Source organism: Neoarius graeffei, chromosome 6, assembly GCF_027579695.1.
Source record: "Neoarius graeffei isolate fNeoGra1 chromosome 6, fNeoGra1.pri, whole genome shotgun sequence".
NCBI classification, from domain to species: Eukaryota; Metazoa; Chordata; class Actinopteri; order Siluriformes; family Ariidae; genus Neoarius; species Neoarius graeffei.
Window position 1 is genome coordinate 78,605,977 of NC_083574.1, and position 18,258 is coordinate 78,624,234.

The following is an 18,258-nucleotide window of genomic DNA, read 5'->3' on the forward strand; positions in this document are numbered from 1 at the left end:
AGAGAAAATGAAAGGCAGAAGGAGGACATGAAAGCAAGAGAGATAGGATATGAAAGAAAGAGGCAACTGAATAAAGGGGGAAACATATAAACAAAGGAATGAAATGGATACAACCAAGAAACTGAAATGGGAGGAACAGGTGGAGACTTGATGAATGGATTGTGTTTGAATGGATATGAGAGAGAGAGAGAGAGAGAGAGAGAGAGGAAAGCAAGAAATAAGAAAGAAGGGGGTGAAGAGCAATAGGAAAAGGGAGGGAGGCAGGGAGGAAAAAAGGATAGAGGAAGGCATGGAGAGATGATAATACTCTTTTGTGCTAACATTTCTTCACAGCTCAACATCACAGCTACATAATCAGCTACACACACACCCCTCACTCACATTGTGTAATCTTTCTCCTCAATCTGTGTATTGCTCTGTGATCTCTCAGCATACTGGGAGCTGCTCTGTTCAGGCTGTGTTTCCTGCAGATCTGTTTCTGTCCCACTCTCTGTAGTAACCTCTGTGCTCAATTCCTGCTCTCTCTTCACAAACACTTCAGTGATTCCAGCCAGGTTCCAGTGCACTTCCTGAAAGGAAAGCTAGCTTCATTATTACAAATTGTATTCATATCATCAACAAGACTTAACATCCTAACAGAACCTTCAGTGGTCCCCTGATCCTAGATATAGGAAAGCAGTAGATGTTGCATTAGCCATCATTGCTAGCTAGAGTGAGGAATCACCACATCCATGTTATTGGAAAGAGAGGGGTTTGATTGTAAGCCAATGAAAGTTTATGTAGAAATGCATGGCTTTCCTGACAAAAATCTGTTTATGACCTTAATATTATAAATGATGATTGACTGACAGATAGAACCTTATAAAACCAAATTTGGAGCGAGTTTGGAGCTACTTTGAAAAATTAACATCTCATGACAATAATATGTCCCACAGTGATGAAATGTATGTGGTTAACTCATATTTAGATCATATTTCGGCCAGACAGAATATAATACTGAAGTCACAATATCCAAACCAATAGCTACAGTAATAACTTTAGTTAGATATTTATTTATTTTTTATTAATTAGGACAAACTAGGAAACTGAAAAGGCTGTCTATTTTAAACTGAGTGAAACTAACCTGTCCAAATATCCCTATAGTTCCTCCAGGCAGGTAGCTGAGAGCCAGACAGCAATCTGCTGAGGCACTGAGAAGAAACAGATGGCCGCTGTGGATGCCTGTTTCCAAGTGAGTGATGCGGTCAATATGAGGGTGGAGGCTCAATAGCATCTCCGGGGCCTGATTGAGTACACTCTCAGATGGTTGGAGACAGTATTGCTGATACAAAAGAAGAACAAGGAAAGAAGATACATTTCATTACTCTTTTCAAAACAATAGCATTGACCGATAAAAGTACCGTAATGCTGATGACAGTGACACTGTCACATTGATTTATACTTGTCCTAGTTGTAATTGATTGAGTATGGATTTATAGTTGACAAGGAAATTAAGTGATATTATTGAAAAGCCATTGATTTATAGTTGACCAGGAAATATGAACGAAAAGTCAAAATTATAGTTGACCAAGAGACCATCGTGTAGTAGACCAATGTAAGTGCACCAAACACATCTCATCTGTAAATCCATATCAAGTAAGCATTGTCATGTAAAGGAAATAGATGGATGTCAGTGTAGGAAGATTTATTTACAAACATACTGGCAAGCAGTTCCAAAATGTCATGCAAAATCGTGGTCATATAACAAATGGAGGTCAGGTGAGGCACAAACTGAGTATAAGTGGCAATATCAAAAACATAGTCCAAAACACAAACTCAGGTTAAAACGAGGAGAGCAAAGCACTAAACAAAGGTCTGGTAATGTGAGACACAAGGTACAGTGCACACATTTCACAAAGTCTGTGTGTTTTGAGATTTGAGGTTGTAGTGTGATTGCACTCTAATCAGGAACAGGTGCATGGTGATTAGCAGAGGTGGAAAAACCCGGGTGCAGAAAGTAAAAACCCTGCCACATTTTTGCTCCAGCCAATTCAATGAACCAGCTGATCCTAATTACCACATCCCCTAAGCCAGGTTGATGAGCTAATTGGTGAAATCACCTGTGTTGACAGCACAGGCAGAAGGAAAACCTAAGCAGGACTTTTACTTTGTCAATCCAGTTTTTCCACCTCTGGTGATTAGTGCGAATCCACTGCACTGAATCCAAGCACTGAAGTGTGTGGATGTGACAAGCATGCATTTATTTATGTAATGTTTGAATGCTGAATTGTACCTAACTGAACATTCATAATTGTTTATATTTTATTTACATTATGTACATTGCAGTCATGTGCCTTTCACAATATTAAATAGATGCTATTTTCATGACATACAGTCCTCCATGCAGGATCATTTCTTCTGACATTAACATTAGCATTTATTAACACAGTTAGCATTTTGCTTTTATGGTAACAAAATTATCCTCTTACAAATGGAGTTTGGATATTGTGCTATGAAGCACCTCACACTGTATCAGAAGAATGCAGACACAGGACGCAGAAGGTGTGGAAAAACAAACTGCTTTCCTCCTCCTTGGCTTGACCCAGAGGCCATAGCGCATTGAGAGTCCATCAGCGTTATCATGCTGGATCCCAGCTACAGTGCCTTGCAAATGTATTCATCCCCCTTGGTGTTTGTCCTGTTTTGTTGCATTACAAACTGGAATTAAAATGGATTTTAGGGGGGTTAGCACCATTTGATTTACACAACATGCCTACCACTTTAAAGGTGCACATTTTTTTTATTGTGACACAAACAATAATTAAGATGAAAAAACAGAAATCTGGAGTGTGCATAAGTATCCCCCCCCCAAAAGTCAATACTTTATAGAGACACCTTTTGCTATAATTACAGTTGCAAGTCTCTTGGGGTATGTCTCTATTAGCTTAGCACATCTAGCCACTGGGATTTTTGCCCATTCCTCAAGGCAAAACTACTCTAACTCCTTCAAGTTAGATGGGTTGCGTTGGTGTACAGCAATCTTCAAGTTATGCCACAGATTCTCAATTGGATTAAGGTCTGGGCTTTGATTAGGCCATTCCAAGACATTTAAATGTTTCCCTTTAAACCACTCCAGTGTAGCTTTAGCAGTATGTTTAGGGTCATTGTCCTGCTAGACCATGAACCTTTGTCCCAGTCTCAAACCTCTGGCTGACTCAAACAGGTTTTCCTCCAGAATTACCTTGTATTTAATGCCATCCATCTTTCTTTCAGTCCTGGTCAGCTTTCCTGTCCCTGCAGATGAAAAACATCCCCACAGCATGATGCTGCCACCACCATGCTTCATTGTAGGGATGGTGTTCTCAGGGTGTTGGGTTTGCACCACACATGGCATTTCCCATGATGGCCAAAAAGTTCAATTTTTGTCTCATTTGACCAGAGAATATTCTTCCATGTGTTTGGGGAGTCTGCCACATGCTGTTGGGCAAACTCCAAACATGATTTTTTAAGCAATGGCTTTTTTCTGGCCACTCTTCCATAAAGCCCCACTCTGTGGAGTGTATGGCTTAAAATGGTCCTATGGACAGATACTCCCATCTCCACTGTGGATCATTGCAGCTCCTTCAGTGTTATCTTAGGTGTCTTTGTTGCATCTCTGATTAATGCCCTCCTTGCCCGGTCTGTGAGTTTTGGTGGGTGGCCTTCTCTTGTCAGGTTTGTAGTGGTACCATATTATTTCCATTTTGCTATAATGGTGCTCCATGGGATATTCAAAGTTTAGGATATTTTTTTATGACCCAACCCTGATCTATACTTCTCCACAACTTTGTCTCTAACCTGTTTGGAGTGCTCCTTGGTTTTCATGTTGCTTGCTTAGTTGTGTTGCAGAGTCAGGGTCCTTCCAGAACAGGTTGATTTATACAGACATCATGTGACAGATCATGTGACACTTTGATTGCACACAGGTGGATCTTAATCAACTAATTATGTGACTTATGAAGTGAATTGGTTGGACCAGCTCTTATTTAGGGGTTTCATATGAAAGGGGTGAATACCTATGCACACTCCAGATTTCTGTTTTTCCATCTTAATTATTGTTTGTGTAACAATAAAACAACAATGTGCACCTTTAAAGTGGTACGCATGTTGTGTAAATTAAATGGTGCTAACCCTCCAAAAATCCATTTTCATTCCAGCTTGTAATGCGACAAAACAGGACAAACACAAAAGGGGATGAATATTGCAAGGCACTGTATGTGTTGGACCTGGAATGAGAAGTCTTGGAGGGACAGAAACCAGCAGGTTATGCGAACAATGGTGTCATTTGCCTTATACATCCACTGGAGGGGTGTGTGATCAGTATACAAGGTAAAGTGACAATCAGACAGATAGTTCTGTGATGGCCCACTTGATGGCCAAGGCTTCTCTCTCTACTATGGCATACTTCTCGAATTGTGTTAGCTTGTGGCTGATAAACAGCACGGGATGCTCGTCACACTCAAAGTCCTGAGAGATCATGGCACCCAGGCCAATTTCTGTGGCCCTCTTCAGGGCCTGGACTGACTGCTCTGTTTGCTCGGTCCATTGCACTTTCTCTGTCTGTCCTTTCCAAGTCAGGTCTCAGATCTGAGCAGAGAGAGTCTAAAGAGAAATTAGGCACAAACTTGCCATAATACCCAGCCAGCCCCAAGAAGGCATGTACCTGTCGCTTGGTGGTGGGCCAGAGGTACTACCGGACTGCCTCGATCTTCTACTGTGATTTTAGTAATCCCAACCAATGCAATATGCCAGGTACTGCACTTCTGACAGTCCCAGATGGCACTTGTGAGGGCTTGCAATGAGCCCATCTTTTCTCAGCCCCTCTAAGACAACCATGAGGTGGTGGAGGTGGAGGGTCCAGGTGCATAAATGATTGATGTCATCCAGTTACACCATGATGAATATCATAGTTGGGGCATAAGAGGCATTGTCCATGAGGCATTGAAAGGTCGGGGGTGCCCCATGGAGCCAAAGGGGAGGAGAACTGCTAAAGGCCCGAAAGGTGCTGAAGGCTGTTTTGGAGATTGCTTCGGGTGTCAGGGGCACCGGCCAGTAGCCTTTGGTCAGGTCCAGTGTTGAAATGAACTGGGCCCTCCCCAGTTGGTTGATCAGGTAGTCCACTCTGGTAGCGGTTGAAATCAGAGTTGAGTTTCTTGAAATCATTGGAAAGTCTCAGTGTACTGTCTGGTTTAGGCACCACAACAATGAGGCTAGACCAGGGGCTGGTGGACTCCTCAATCATTCTGTCTTACAATATTTGCACCACTTCCTCCTTGATAGCCTGACAGCAGGCCTCTGGGACATGGTAGGAGTGCTGTTTGACGATGACCCGGGGGGTGTGGGTAGGTTTGGATGTCATGCTGGATCAGGTGGGTCTGCTGAAAACACATTGTTTAACTGATGTAGGAGCTCCCCTAAATACAGCAGCTGATGGGCCATGAGGTCTGAATGGACACCAAGCAGATCATGAGATGCAATTCACTGAATTTGACAGAAAGTATTTTGGATTAGTATTGCAGACACTATGTTCATTTAAAATACCACATGTTGCAAAGACACAAAATATGAACTCATGACAGACCATAAAACAAACAAAATAGGTGGCTATATCAGATACATCTTAAGGTGCACCAATGTGGAGATGAAACCTGCTCTTGAGGCTACGAACACGCAGGCCTATTTCACTTCAAAGTTGCGATTTCTGTTGAACCTGATTGTAACAACTTTAGGAGAGTGAACAATGAGGAACTGGAGACAGACACTGCAATTCAAGGTGTGCTTTTTTTTCCTCTACACTTTTCAGTGATTTGAATGTTCACACACAGACACACATGTGGAGAGATACAGCTCTCTCTCCCAGCACTGGCTATCTGATAGACACACAGAGACAAGTTAATTGACAGCCAGTAATTAGACACAGGTGTACCTCATCACCTGTTACCTCCTGGTTCAACCTGACTCCTCGCCATTCACAGCCGACGCTTAACCACAACCTTGCTGCCACATACCCCCACCACCCAACTCAGGCCAGGGAGCCATCCGGCCTGCAACTGACTTCCCCCCCCCAGCAGGAGATGTAATCCACCACCACCATCTGCACCACTGGCTTGTGGACCACCTTGACTTTCAAGAGCTGAAGGGCCAGATAGCAAAGAGTGATCCACGCATTGGCATCCTTCATGCGGTGGAGCCACTGGAGTAGGGCATGGTCAGAGTAGAGGGTGAATGGGCATCCTAGCAGGTAGCACCAGAGAGTGAGGACTGCCCACTTGATGGCCAGACACTCCGTTTCAATGGTGCTTTACTTTGACTCTCGCATGGAGCTGATATATAGCACCAGGCACTCCTCCCCCTTCACCACCTGGGACAAAACAGCCCCCAGCCCTCTGTCCAATGCATCAGTCTGTAAAACAAAAAGGAGAGAAAAGTCAGAAGAATGTAACAGCGGGCCCCCACACAAAACCGCTTTTACCTGAGCAAAAGCCCATTTGCAGAGCTCCATTCACTGGACCTGATCTGGTGCCCCTTTTTTAGTGAGGTCAGTCAGTGGGTTGGTGATGTCTGTAAAGTTAGGCATGAACTGGCTATAATAGCCAGCCAGCCCCAGGAACTGCCTCACCCTCCTTTTGGTCTTAGGTCTTGGGCAGGCTGCAACTGCTACAGTCTTATCAATTTTTGGGACATATGTGCCCATGACCCAAGTGGAAGCCCAAATACCGTACTTCCACCTGTCCAATTGCACACTTTTTCAGGTTTGCTCTGACCTCAGGAGATCCCTGAGATGTTGTAAATGCCGTTACCAATTGTTAAAGGAAACAATTATGTCATCAAAATCGGCAGCAGCATACGCATTGTGGGGAGGGAGTATTCGGTCCAGCAGGTGCAGAAACTTTGCTGGGGCCCCAAACAACCTGAAAGGAAGGGTGACAAATTGATGTAAACCAAATGGAGTGGAAAAGGCTGTTTTCTTGTGGGATAATGGAGTCAAGGGGATCTGCCCATATCCCTTTTTTAAATGGAGTGTCGAATAAAAGTGAGCCACGCCTAACCAATTGAGCAGTTCATCAATGCAAGGCATTGGATATTCATCAATTTTAAACATTGCATTGACTTTCCTATAGTCCACACAGAACCAGACCAACCCATCACCAAAACTACCAGGCTGCTCCAGTTGCTGTGTAACTCTTTAATTACCTCCATCTCAAGCATGACCTGGAGTTCATCCTGAACTACATTTTTCTTGTGCTCAGGGAGTCAATACTGGCGGCTGCGTACCACCACCCCTGGGGGAGTCTCGATGTGGTGTTCTATGAAGTCAGTGTAACCAGGGAGGGGCAAGAACACATTGCAGAACTCCTCCTGCAACCTGTTAACTTGTGGGATGGTGAGAGACAGTCTCCACAGGGGACCAGGGTGAATTGGGTCACACTTTTTGGACTTACCTCTGGTCCCAGCTCTGCCCTCTCCAAACTACCAATGCCAGAGCCACAGAAAACTCCTCTCTCCATGGTTTTAGGAGATTGAGGTGGTAAATTTGACATGTCACCTCTATCTGGATGTTTGCCCTCATGGTTGACATCCCAATTTGCCATGTGAACTCAAAGGGCCCTTGCCATTTGGTGAGTAATTTCAAGTTTGAGGTGCATAGTAAAATGAACACTTTAACTCCCAGTGCAGATTCACTTAGCTGTGTCCTTCTGTTGTACAGGCGGGATTGACATTCTTGTGCCTGTAGCAAATTCTCCTGGGTTCTGTGACTCAATGCGTGGAGTTTTGCTCTCAGGTCAAGAACATACTGAATTTATTTTTTGCTTTGAGAGGCCCCTCCTCCCAGTTTTCTCTAATGATATCTAAGTTGCCATGGGCCTTGCATCCATACAGTAATTCAAATGGGGGAAACCTGGTGGAGGCTTGCAGGATCTCATGCACTGCAAACAACAGAGGGTCTAACCACTTATCCCAGTTTTTAGTGTCCCCATGAACAATCTTACAAATCATGTTTTTAAGTGTTTGGTGAAACTGTTTGACCAGCCTGTCCGTTTATGGAGGATAAACACTAATACAGTGGTGCTTGAAAGTTTGTGAACCCTTTAGAATTGTCTATATTTCTACATAAATATGACCTAAAACATCATCAGATTTTCACACAAGTCCTAAAAGTAGATAAAGAGAACCCAGTTAAACAAATGAGACTAAAATATTATACTTGGTCATTTATTTATTGAGCAAAATGATCCAATATTACATATCTGTGAGTGGCAAAAGTATGTGAACCTCTAGGATTAGCAGTTAATTTGAAGGTGAAATTAGAGTCAGCTGTTTTCAATCAATGGGATGACAATCAGGTGTGAGTGGGCACCCTGTTTTATTTAAAGAACAGGGATCTATCAAAGTCTGATCTTCACAACACATGTTTGTGGAAGTGTATCATGGCACGAACAAAGGAGATTTCTGAGGACCTCAGAAAAAGCATTGTTGATGCTCATCAGGCTGGAAAAGGTTGCAAAACCATCTCTAAAGAGTTTGGACTCCACCAATCCACAGTCAGACAGATTGTGTACAAATGGAGGAAATTCAAGACCATTGTTACCCTCCCCAGGAGTGGTCGACCAACAAAGATCACTCCAAGAGCAAGGCATGTAATAATCAGCAAGGTCACAAAGGACCCCAGGGTAACTTCTACACTGTAAATGCAAATATTCAAATTAATTAGAAATGATTAGTGAATCAAACTTAGAAATCATCAACCTGTTGTCAACACTAATATTAAATAAATAACTGCTAATTTCAAGTTGGAGAACACGCTTAACTTAGTGTACTCCACTTCAGTTAAATTAGAAAATATAATTTATTGTCCCAGAGTCCTTTGGGCGTTGTGTTTAGACATGTGCAGACCTGCCCCATCTACGCGCGGTCTTTTCAGCACATGCACCAGGATTAACAAAAGTGGAACATGTTTCCAGAGCCTTAAATGATGCGTTGTTTAGCATTTAAAATAAATGTTAATTGCAAAGTAAATCCAATGTGTTCACCATTCATTTTGTTTGGGGGCTCATTACCTTGTATTGTGTGTTTGTTTGTTTTTTAATTAAATTAGCATGTGTCCTATTGTCTTTCGCAAAACTCTTTGGTCAAGAAAATTAAAGTTAAATTGGCCTCAATATGAAGGATGAGTAAAACTAGAGAATTAAGCTTTCACAATTCATGAATATTAAGTTAAATTTATGAAAAAAGATATCTGAAAGCCATTGATTTGAGTACTGTAAACTTAAAATAAATAAGTTAATGTAATCAAAATTATATAAGATGAGTACTGCAAACTCACAATAAATAAGTTAATGTAATCAAACTAATCTAAGTTAATTTGAGTACTGCAAACTCACAAAAAATAAGTTAACCCAATCTAATTTATCTAAATCAACATAAATGACTTTTTTTGAGGCAACGACTTTGCATATTTTTTTTAAGTAAAGTCAACTTATTATATTTTACAGTGTAAGCAACTGAAGGCCTCTCTCACATTGGCTAATGTTAATGTTCATGAGTCCACCATCAGGAGAACACTGAACAATGATGGTGTGCATGGCAGGGTTGCAAGGAGAAAGCCACTGCTCTCCAAAAAGAACATTGCTGCTCGTCTGCAGTTTGCTAAAGATCACGTGGACAAGCCAGAAGGCTATTGGAAAAATGTTTTGTGGATGGATGAGAACAAATAGAACTTTTTGGTTTAAATGAGAAGCGTCATGTTTGGAGAAAGGAAAACACTGCATTCCAGCATAAGAACCTTATCCCATCTGTGAAACATGGTGGTGGTCGTATCATGGTTTGGGGCTGTTTTGCTGCATCTGGGCCAGGACGGCTTGCCATCATTGATGGAACAATGAATTCTGAATTATACCAGCGAATTCTAAAGGAAAATGTCAGGACATCTGTCCATGAACTGAATCTCAAGAGAAGGTGGGTCATGCAGCAAGACAACGACCCTGAGCACACAAGTCGTTCTACCAAAGAATGGTTAAATAAGAATAAAGTTAATGTTTTGGAATGGCCAAGTCAAAGTCCTGATCTTAATCCAATCGAAATGTTGTGGAAGGACTTGAAGCGAGCAGTTCATGTGAGGAAACCCACCAACATCCCAGAGTTGAAGCTGTTCTGTATGGAGGAATGGGCTAAAGTTCCTCCAAGCCGGTGTGCAGGACTGATCAACAGTTACCGCAAACGTTTAGTTGCAGTTATTGCTGCACAAGGGGGTCACACCAGATACTGAAAGCAAAGGTTCACATCCTTTTGCCACTCACAGATATGTAATATTGGATCATTTTCCTCAATAAATAAATGACCAAGTATAATATTTTTGTCTCATTTGTTTAACTGGGTTCTCTTTATCTACTTTTAGGATTTGTGTGAAAATCTGATGATGTTTTAGGTCATATTTATGCAGAAATATAGACAATTCTAAAGGGTTCACAAACTTTCAAGCACCACTGTACAAATCAATTTAATCACCAATAATTCATACAGTTCATGTAGTGTGCATGACATAAATGTAGTGCTTTGATCAGTCAGGATTTCTTTCAGAATCCCGATTTGGGAGATGACGCAGAAGAGTGCCTCCACAACACTGCATGATGAGATATTGTGAAGAGGCATTACTTCTGGGTATCACATTGCATAATCCACTATGACCAACAAATGGCGATACCTGTGTGCAGATCAATCTAATAGCCTGACGACATCCATGCCAATTCTTTCAAAGGGGAGCTCAATTAATGGAAATGGGCACAATGGCACCTTTGGCGTGGCTACTGGATTTACCAGCTGGCATTCACGACAAGCCACACACCACTTGCAGGCATCAGTGCAAATCCCTGGCCAACAGAAATGAGCCATGAGATGATTTAGTGTTTTATCCAGACCTAAGTGTCCAGCCATAGGATTATGATGAGCCGCATGGAATAAAAGTTCCCTATAGCTCTTTGGGTCCCCCCACACTCTCCATGTCATCATGATGTGGAGCTGATGTGGACAGCCCTGGGACCACCTCCCCAGCTAACACTGTGATGAGATTCCCTGGTGATGTACGACTGCAGGACCCACCCACTATTAACTGTTTTATTAACATTTTAAACCCTGGCCAATCCAGGATAAGTGGATGGGTGTGGCTTGGAATAACCACTGCCTCCACACTATGCTTTTCTCCCTGGAATTGTATAGTGACAGGTGTTAGTGGATATTTGTGAACATCCTCGTGTATACACCTCACCTTCACCAATCATGCATTTCCCAGTGCCCTGCATTGAATCAGGCTTTGATGCATGGATGTCTGATTAGAATCAGAATCCACCAAAGCCCCTTGAATACTCACAGAAACTCAGTACATCTCCACTTGAAGCCTACGGTGCATCAGGAATGTGAACCAGTAGCCCCACCTCATTGTGGAAGTGCTAATTCAGGAAATCCCAGCCTTCCCACCATGCTAACAGACCTGCCCAGTCTCACTCCCAGTTTTGGCGGGCATGGATGAGTCCACTTGTGAACAGAGAGGGGGTTAATGGCAGCACAGACACAGAAGGAGAAGGGAGAGAAGAAACATGATGACAGACATGAGTGCAGGGAGTGGGTTTTGGGGGAACTGGCCCCCGTTTCTGTGAGGCTGGGGTAGGGGAGGGGTGAGAAGAGGGAGAGGGAGGGGGAGAAAGCAGAAGTGACTGAGAGAGAAGGAGAGAAGCTGCGGGAGCACCCACTCCCAGAAATGCCATCAGATGATCCTCTGCCAGCTGGACTGCCTCCTCCAGCGATGCCAGGTGGTGACACTGGATTGACGTCGAGGTCTCGCTCGGCAGTTGGGTGATGAACAGCTCAAGCGTCATGTGGTCAATGACGTCCTCCATGTTGCACTCACCTATCAGTAACCACCATTGGCATGCGTCGCGGAGCTGGTGCGCGAATGCAAATGGCTGGCCAACTTCACTGTAGGCCACTGAACAGAATTGCTGGCAATGTTCTTCTGGGCTGTGGCCAACTCATTGCAGTATTGCCTGCTTCAGGTCCGGGTACTCCAGCATGCTGGTGGCCAGGAGCTGCCAAGCCACAAGCTGTGCTTCACCTGACAGGAGCAGCAACAGGCGAGCCACCCACTTTGAGGTTGGCCACAAGCTTGCCTCCATGGCACACTCAAACAGCTTGAGGAAGGCTTCTGGGTCATCCTGTGGCCCCATCTCAACCAGCTGAAGAGGAACACTGGCCATAGGAGTGACCACTGGAGTACACGCTGACTGGACCAAGCTCCGTATCACCTGTTGGTCCTCTGCCTGGGCCTTGCACAGGACTTTGAAGCACTGCTCCTGCTCATTGGACAGTGCAAGCAGCTCTTGGTACTGGCGTTGGAGGTCAGCGATGAGGGTTTGGAGGAGCTCCCTGACTGGTTTGGACTCCATGGCTGTGTTTGTTCCTCAAGTCACAGGTTTTGGCACCAGTGTAACAACTTTAGGAGAGTGGGCAATGAGGAACTGGAGAGAAGCACTGCAATTCAAGGTATTCTTTTATTTTCTCTACACTTTTAAGCAGGGCTTTGAACCAGAATTTTTTTCCTATTGGTTCGTTCCGAACAGAAACGGAATTTTAACGTTTCCGGTTTGGGGTTCCACCATTAAATAGACGTTCCCGAACTGGTTAGAACAAAAAAATTTCGTTCCCGGAACGGTTAATTACGTTCCCTGTCAGCTGTTTAACAAATGGCTATAAAATTATGTCTCTGTCTCATCCGGCTTAAGCCAAATGTAGGCTAATTCTATTACAACCTTCATTAAATAAGACAAGAAATAATTCAAAACAATTATTATTTCAAATGTTGGTGATTTGGATTCTCAGTATGTCTTCCCATCTACACAAACAGAAAAAGTGCCAAAAATGAAAGATAATTCGTTCAGTGTGTTACCAAAGGCTAGTCAAGCCCTATAGAGGGCTACCACATGACGTCACCGCGCCGCGAGATTTTGTTAGGCGCCATATTGGAAGACCAAGTACGCATCTATGCAAGTACATACATACATACATAAAACAAACTACACCTGAAATGTAGCCAGGGCCGGTTCTGCCCTAATCTGGACCCAGGTGCAACATCGCGCAACCCCCCCCCCCAAAAAAAAACAGTCTAAATCAGGACAACCATCACATAACTATAACTATAAACATTTTATATCAACTATTTTAACTAAATGGGCTATAATAAATAAGCCTGCAGGCAGCCACGGCGGGCTGCCTCAGAAAAGTAACCATTCAATGACACAACTGAAGGCCTGCAGCCACAGCGGGCTGCCTTAAAAAGTAACCATTTGTCCTACCGTAAAACTCGTTTTGCATTTTCTGCCTCCTTTTTTGTATTTTCGACCCTCCGTTTATTTTCTTTCCTTTTCTGAAAACCTGATTTGTGTCCAGACATTTTGTTCTGCTACCAACGAACTAACTCGTCAGGTCTCGTCTATCGAGTCCGCGATGATTCCCGTGGGAAGGGCAACAACTGATACATTTTTACAAACAGCCAATAAGGAGGTTGCAACGTTCAGGCTCTTCTTTGCTCAGACACTCAGTAATTCACTTATTATCACATGGAGACGTGATAGTAGTCCACCTTCCCGCTCTCTCCATTCAGTCAGCGACCGTCACACAGGAAGTGAACCCCAGCGGGTCATAGAAACTTGCGCAGGAGAAGAATGACTTTTTTATTTGTAGGCTACGGAAACTTTGAGGAACGAAATAAAAACCGGTATTAACCGGTTACCATTATTTTTAATAAGCTTTTCTGTTCCGGAACATAAAAAATAATAAAGTTTCTGGTTTCGTTTCTGTTCCATGTGAAATAGAAAAAGTTCCAGGTTTTCGTTTTCGTTCCTTGAACCGGTTCAAAGCCCTGCTTTTAAGTGGTTTTAATGTTCACACACAGACACACATGTGGGGAGATACAGATCTCTCTCTCTCTCTCTCTCTCTCTCTCAGTACTGGCTATCTGAAAGACACATAGAGGCACATGTTAATAGGCAGCCAGTAATTAGACACAGGTGTACCTCATTGCATGTTATCTGCTGGTTTAACCTCGCCATTCATGGCTGATGCTCGACTACACCCTTGCTGCCACACTGATTTAATCTGAAATTCATATTCTTATTTTTATGCTCCTATGTTTTCTGTTTTAGATGCCTTGACTCGGCAAATGGGGCAAAGGTAGTCTCTGAATTTGCCTTTGCCCAGGCAGTTCAGAAATGGATCCGTTATGCTCCAGACTGGGTGGGTGGTGCTGGATGCCAGACAGTGCAGGAGTGAATTCACAAAGAATGAAATTAAATGTTTTTATGAACTAAAACTTTTTTTTTTAACTGAAGCAAAGTTGTCTATTGTGATTTATATATTAGATAAACCTAATGTTTAATAACACAGGGCTATAGATATATTTCATGACATTTATCCTGGCTGTAGATAAAGCAGGACATTTTTTCACAATATTTTGAATTATTATTATTATTATTATTATTATTATTATTATTATAAGCTGTGGTTTAATATTAGTTGAAATACCACTGAAGTCCCATTGATGTTTAGTTATGATTTCAACATTGTTTCTGTATTAACTGGAGGTGCAAAAGTGATGAAGAATCAACATATGTGTTTGATGTTGATTCAGTGAATTTAACATTGACAGAAAAATGTTGATTTAACACAGCTGCAATGATTGCTTGCTCTCTGGGATGTGCATGCACTTTCGTGCTTGATTTATTATTCTTTGTTTGCTTGTGGCATGGGCATTTTGAATACATTTAATGATTTATATCTTTACATGAAAACATATTTATATTCAAATACAAATGTAGACAAATTTGTTGGTACACTTCCATGAAAAAAAGAACCCCGAACTATCTCTGAAGCTTGACACTATGGAACACTGTGAAGGCCATAGTTCTTCAACATTCTTGGATGCTTTTAGCTGTGTGTTTTGGGTCTTTATCCTGTTGGAAGACCCATGACCTGTTACTGAGACAGAGCTTTCTGACATGGGGTGGTACATTTTGCTCCAGAATGCCTTGATAGTCTTGAGAGTTCAGTGTGCCCTGCACAGATTTAAGACACCCCATGCCAGATGCAGCAATGCAGCCCCAAATCATAACTAAGCCTCCTCCGTGTTTCACAATAGGTATGGTGTTCTTTTCTTTGAAAGCTTCATTTTTTTCTTCTGTGGACATAGAGTTGATGTGACTTGCCAATAAGCTTGAGTTTTGTCTCATCTGTCCAAAGGACATGCTCCCAGAATCATTGTGGCTTGTCAATATGCATTTTAGTAAATTCCAATCTGGCTTTTTTTTTTTCAAGTTTTTATTTCAATAATGGAGATGTGGATACCAAGGAACTTGAAGCTTGACACACACTTCTACAACAGCTCGGTTAATAAAGATGGGAGTGTGTGCATGTCTGAGCTGTCCTAGAGTGTGTGTCAAGCTTCAAGTTCCTTGGTATCCACATCTTCGATGATCTCACCTGGTCCCTACACTCCTCTGTTCTGGTTTTTAAAAAAAAGGCTCATCTCAACAGACAAATCTCAAGAGGAATGCTGCCAAGAGATCTACAGAAACATGAAAGGAGTAACAGGAATTTCTGGCAAGTGCTGGTCACTCCCTGCATGTGACGACAATCTCTCATATTCTTCACATGTCTGGGCTATGGGGTAGAGTGGCAAGACAAAAGCTCTTTCTCACAAAAAAAAAATGTCCAAGCCCACCTAAAACCTTAAATGATGTCTCAAAATGTATTATGGTCTAATGTGACCAACATATAACATTTTGGGGATAATTCTAAAAGAAATATTTGGCACAAAACAAGACATCTTATCAACCAAAGAACATTATTTCCATGGTGAAGCATGGTTGTGATAGCGTCATGCTATGGGCCATACAAAACCTGCAGGCCTCTATTAGACAGCTGAAGATGAACAAGTTCACCTTCCAGCAAAAAAAAAAAAAATGACCAAAAAGCACAAATACAAATCAACAACAGAATGACTTCAGAAGAAAATGATCAATGCTTTGGAATGGCCCAGTCAGAGCCCAGATTTAAATAATATTGTTGGTTACTATATCACATTTAAGGTGGAAAAAGACCTGAGATTGTTTATCTTGTTTTTTTTTATCTCAAAAGCTGAAATTTTAAGAAGGATGTATAGACTTTATATCCATTGTAGTAAGAGCCATTTCACAGGCATGTCTGTACTGGATGAACAAATGAATGATTAAAATTGTGTTATTTAAAAAAAATTAAAACATATAATTATTAATAGATTGAAGCTTTTTTAAGGAGACATTTATTTAATATTTATGGAAGTAGGCTCCAGTGTCAGTACTTTGTAACAGTCAGTCAGTTTTCTGCTACAGGAAAATCTTCAGGACTGTATGCTTCCTCGTTTCTCAGTAACACAAGAAGCTGCATTTCTTTTTCCTTATTAACTTCAGGAGAGATTTCTCATCTTATCTCATTATCTGTATTATCTTTATCCTGTTCTACAGGGTTGCAGGCAAGCTGGAGCCTATCCCAGCTGACTACGGGCGAAAGGCGGGGTACACCCTGGACAAGTCGCTAGGTCATCACAGGGCTGACACATAGACATAGACCACCATTCACACTCACATTCACACGTACAGTCAATTTTAGAGTCACCAGTTAACCTAACCTGCATGTCTTTGGACTGTGGGGGAAACCGGAGCACCCGGAGGAAACCCACACAGACACGGGGAGAACATGCAAACTCCACACAGAAAGGCCCTTGCCGGCCACGGGGCTCGAACCCGGACCTTCTTGCTGTGAGGCAACAGCACTAACCACTACACCACCATGCCGGAGGAGAGATTTATATAAAAAAAAAAACAAGCAAGTCTAGTAAAGAGAACAACTGTTTATAGCTGCCATAATGTAAATAATAAGAAGAACTAATTTGTCTTATGGACATTCCTTGACATTAAATGTAACTCTAAATAGTGCACAATGTCTTTCTTGATTGAATCAGACTTTATACAGAGGCAGGAATAAAACCAGAATGACCTTTGATCCCGTCTACATCAACAGGAAGACAGAAGGAAAATCAATGATTCGTGTATAAAAACTCACAAGATATAATTACATTATAACACTTTAGTTATGTTTCCTGTTTACCAATGCTCTATACCAATGGAGATTGAGTACACAGGCAGTTAAAAAGTGCCAGTAGTTTGTGTCACAGAGACAACGTCAGCCTGTTATTATATCTGACGAACAGGCCCAAATGTGAGGCTACAAATTATCATGAGCTATTGGAGCAGTAAAATGAAAGTGAACACGTGATTTATCTTCATTGAGGAGAGCTGTTATACTTCATGGAAAGTTATGAGGAGTTGACAAACACCCTGCTCTCCCTTCATCAATCATGCTGGTTATGCTGACAGGCTCCATTTGTGGCTCAAGGACAGAAACTTGTGTCCTTCAGACATGATGACTAGAGGAAGGAGTGTTTCTCCTGCACAAAACATCACTGATGAATGTGCTATTCATATATATATATATATATATATATATATATATATATATATATATATATATATATATATACACACACACGTATATATAAAGTGTGTGTGTGTGTGTGTGTGTGTGTGTGTGTGTGTGTGTGTGTGTAAATTTGCACTTAGAAATGTCTAAAGGAAAGCTGACTCTGTTATTGCTCTTGAATGAGGTCAAGGTAGGACTTGTGGGCGCAATTTGGAGATACACAGTTTGAATAAGTGGTGACTTTGTATAATCACAATTTCTTCCCATTCAAGAAGAATGGATTAATCTTGGGTCAGGCTTGCGTAAGCTTGACTTTTACAATCCACAAGGCTGGCATCTCCTGTGCCTCCCACATTGAGACAAAAAATATTTCACCAAATCAATGCTGAAATATTTTTATTTAATTTTGAATCATGCTAAGGCTATCTTCCAGTAAAGCCAGTGGTGGTAAAAATGGTCATTCTGTCTAAAGATGTCTACAACCTTGCTCGTTGAGTATGATTTCCTCAGACAGTGAATGTTAGGATTTGGTCAAGTTAGTTATCTGATAGATAACTCGATAACTAGATAGTTATCTGCTGCACTGAAACATACAGGTAATCATTTCGGTTTGTAATTGGATGCCTGCTATCAAAATGTTTGCAATCAGATACCAGCTATCAAATGTTTGTCATCACA

The 18,258-nt window shown here is 41.9% G+C and overlaps 1 protein-coding gene across 1 annotated transcript in view; it reads right to left on the reverse strand.

Moving 5' to 3' along the window:
• Window positions 1-18,258, reverse strand: part of LOC132888330 (WD repeat-containing protein 49-like) — a 141,019-nt gene that overhangs the window by 24,573 nt on the left and 98,188 nt on the right. The window contains exons 15-16 of the mRNA XM_060924390.1: window positions 1,124-1,321; window positions 382-569 (exon numbers count right to left, since the gene is read on the reverse strand). Of these exons, the coding sequence (XP_060780373.1) occupies window positions 382-569; window positions 1,124-1,321 (386 nt within the window). The remainder of the gene's footprint in view (window positions 1-381; window positions 570-1,123; window positions 1,322-18,258) is intronic.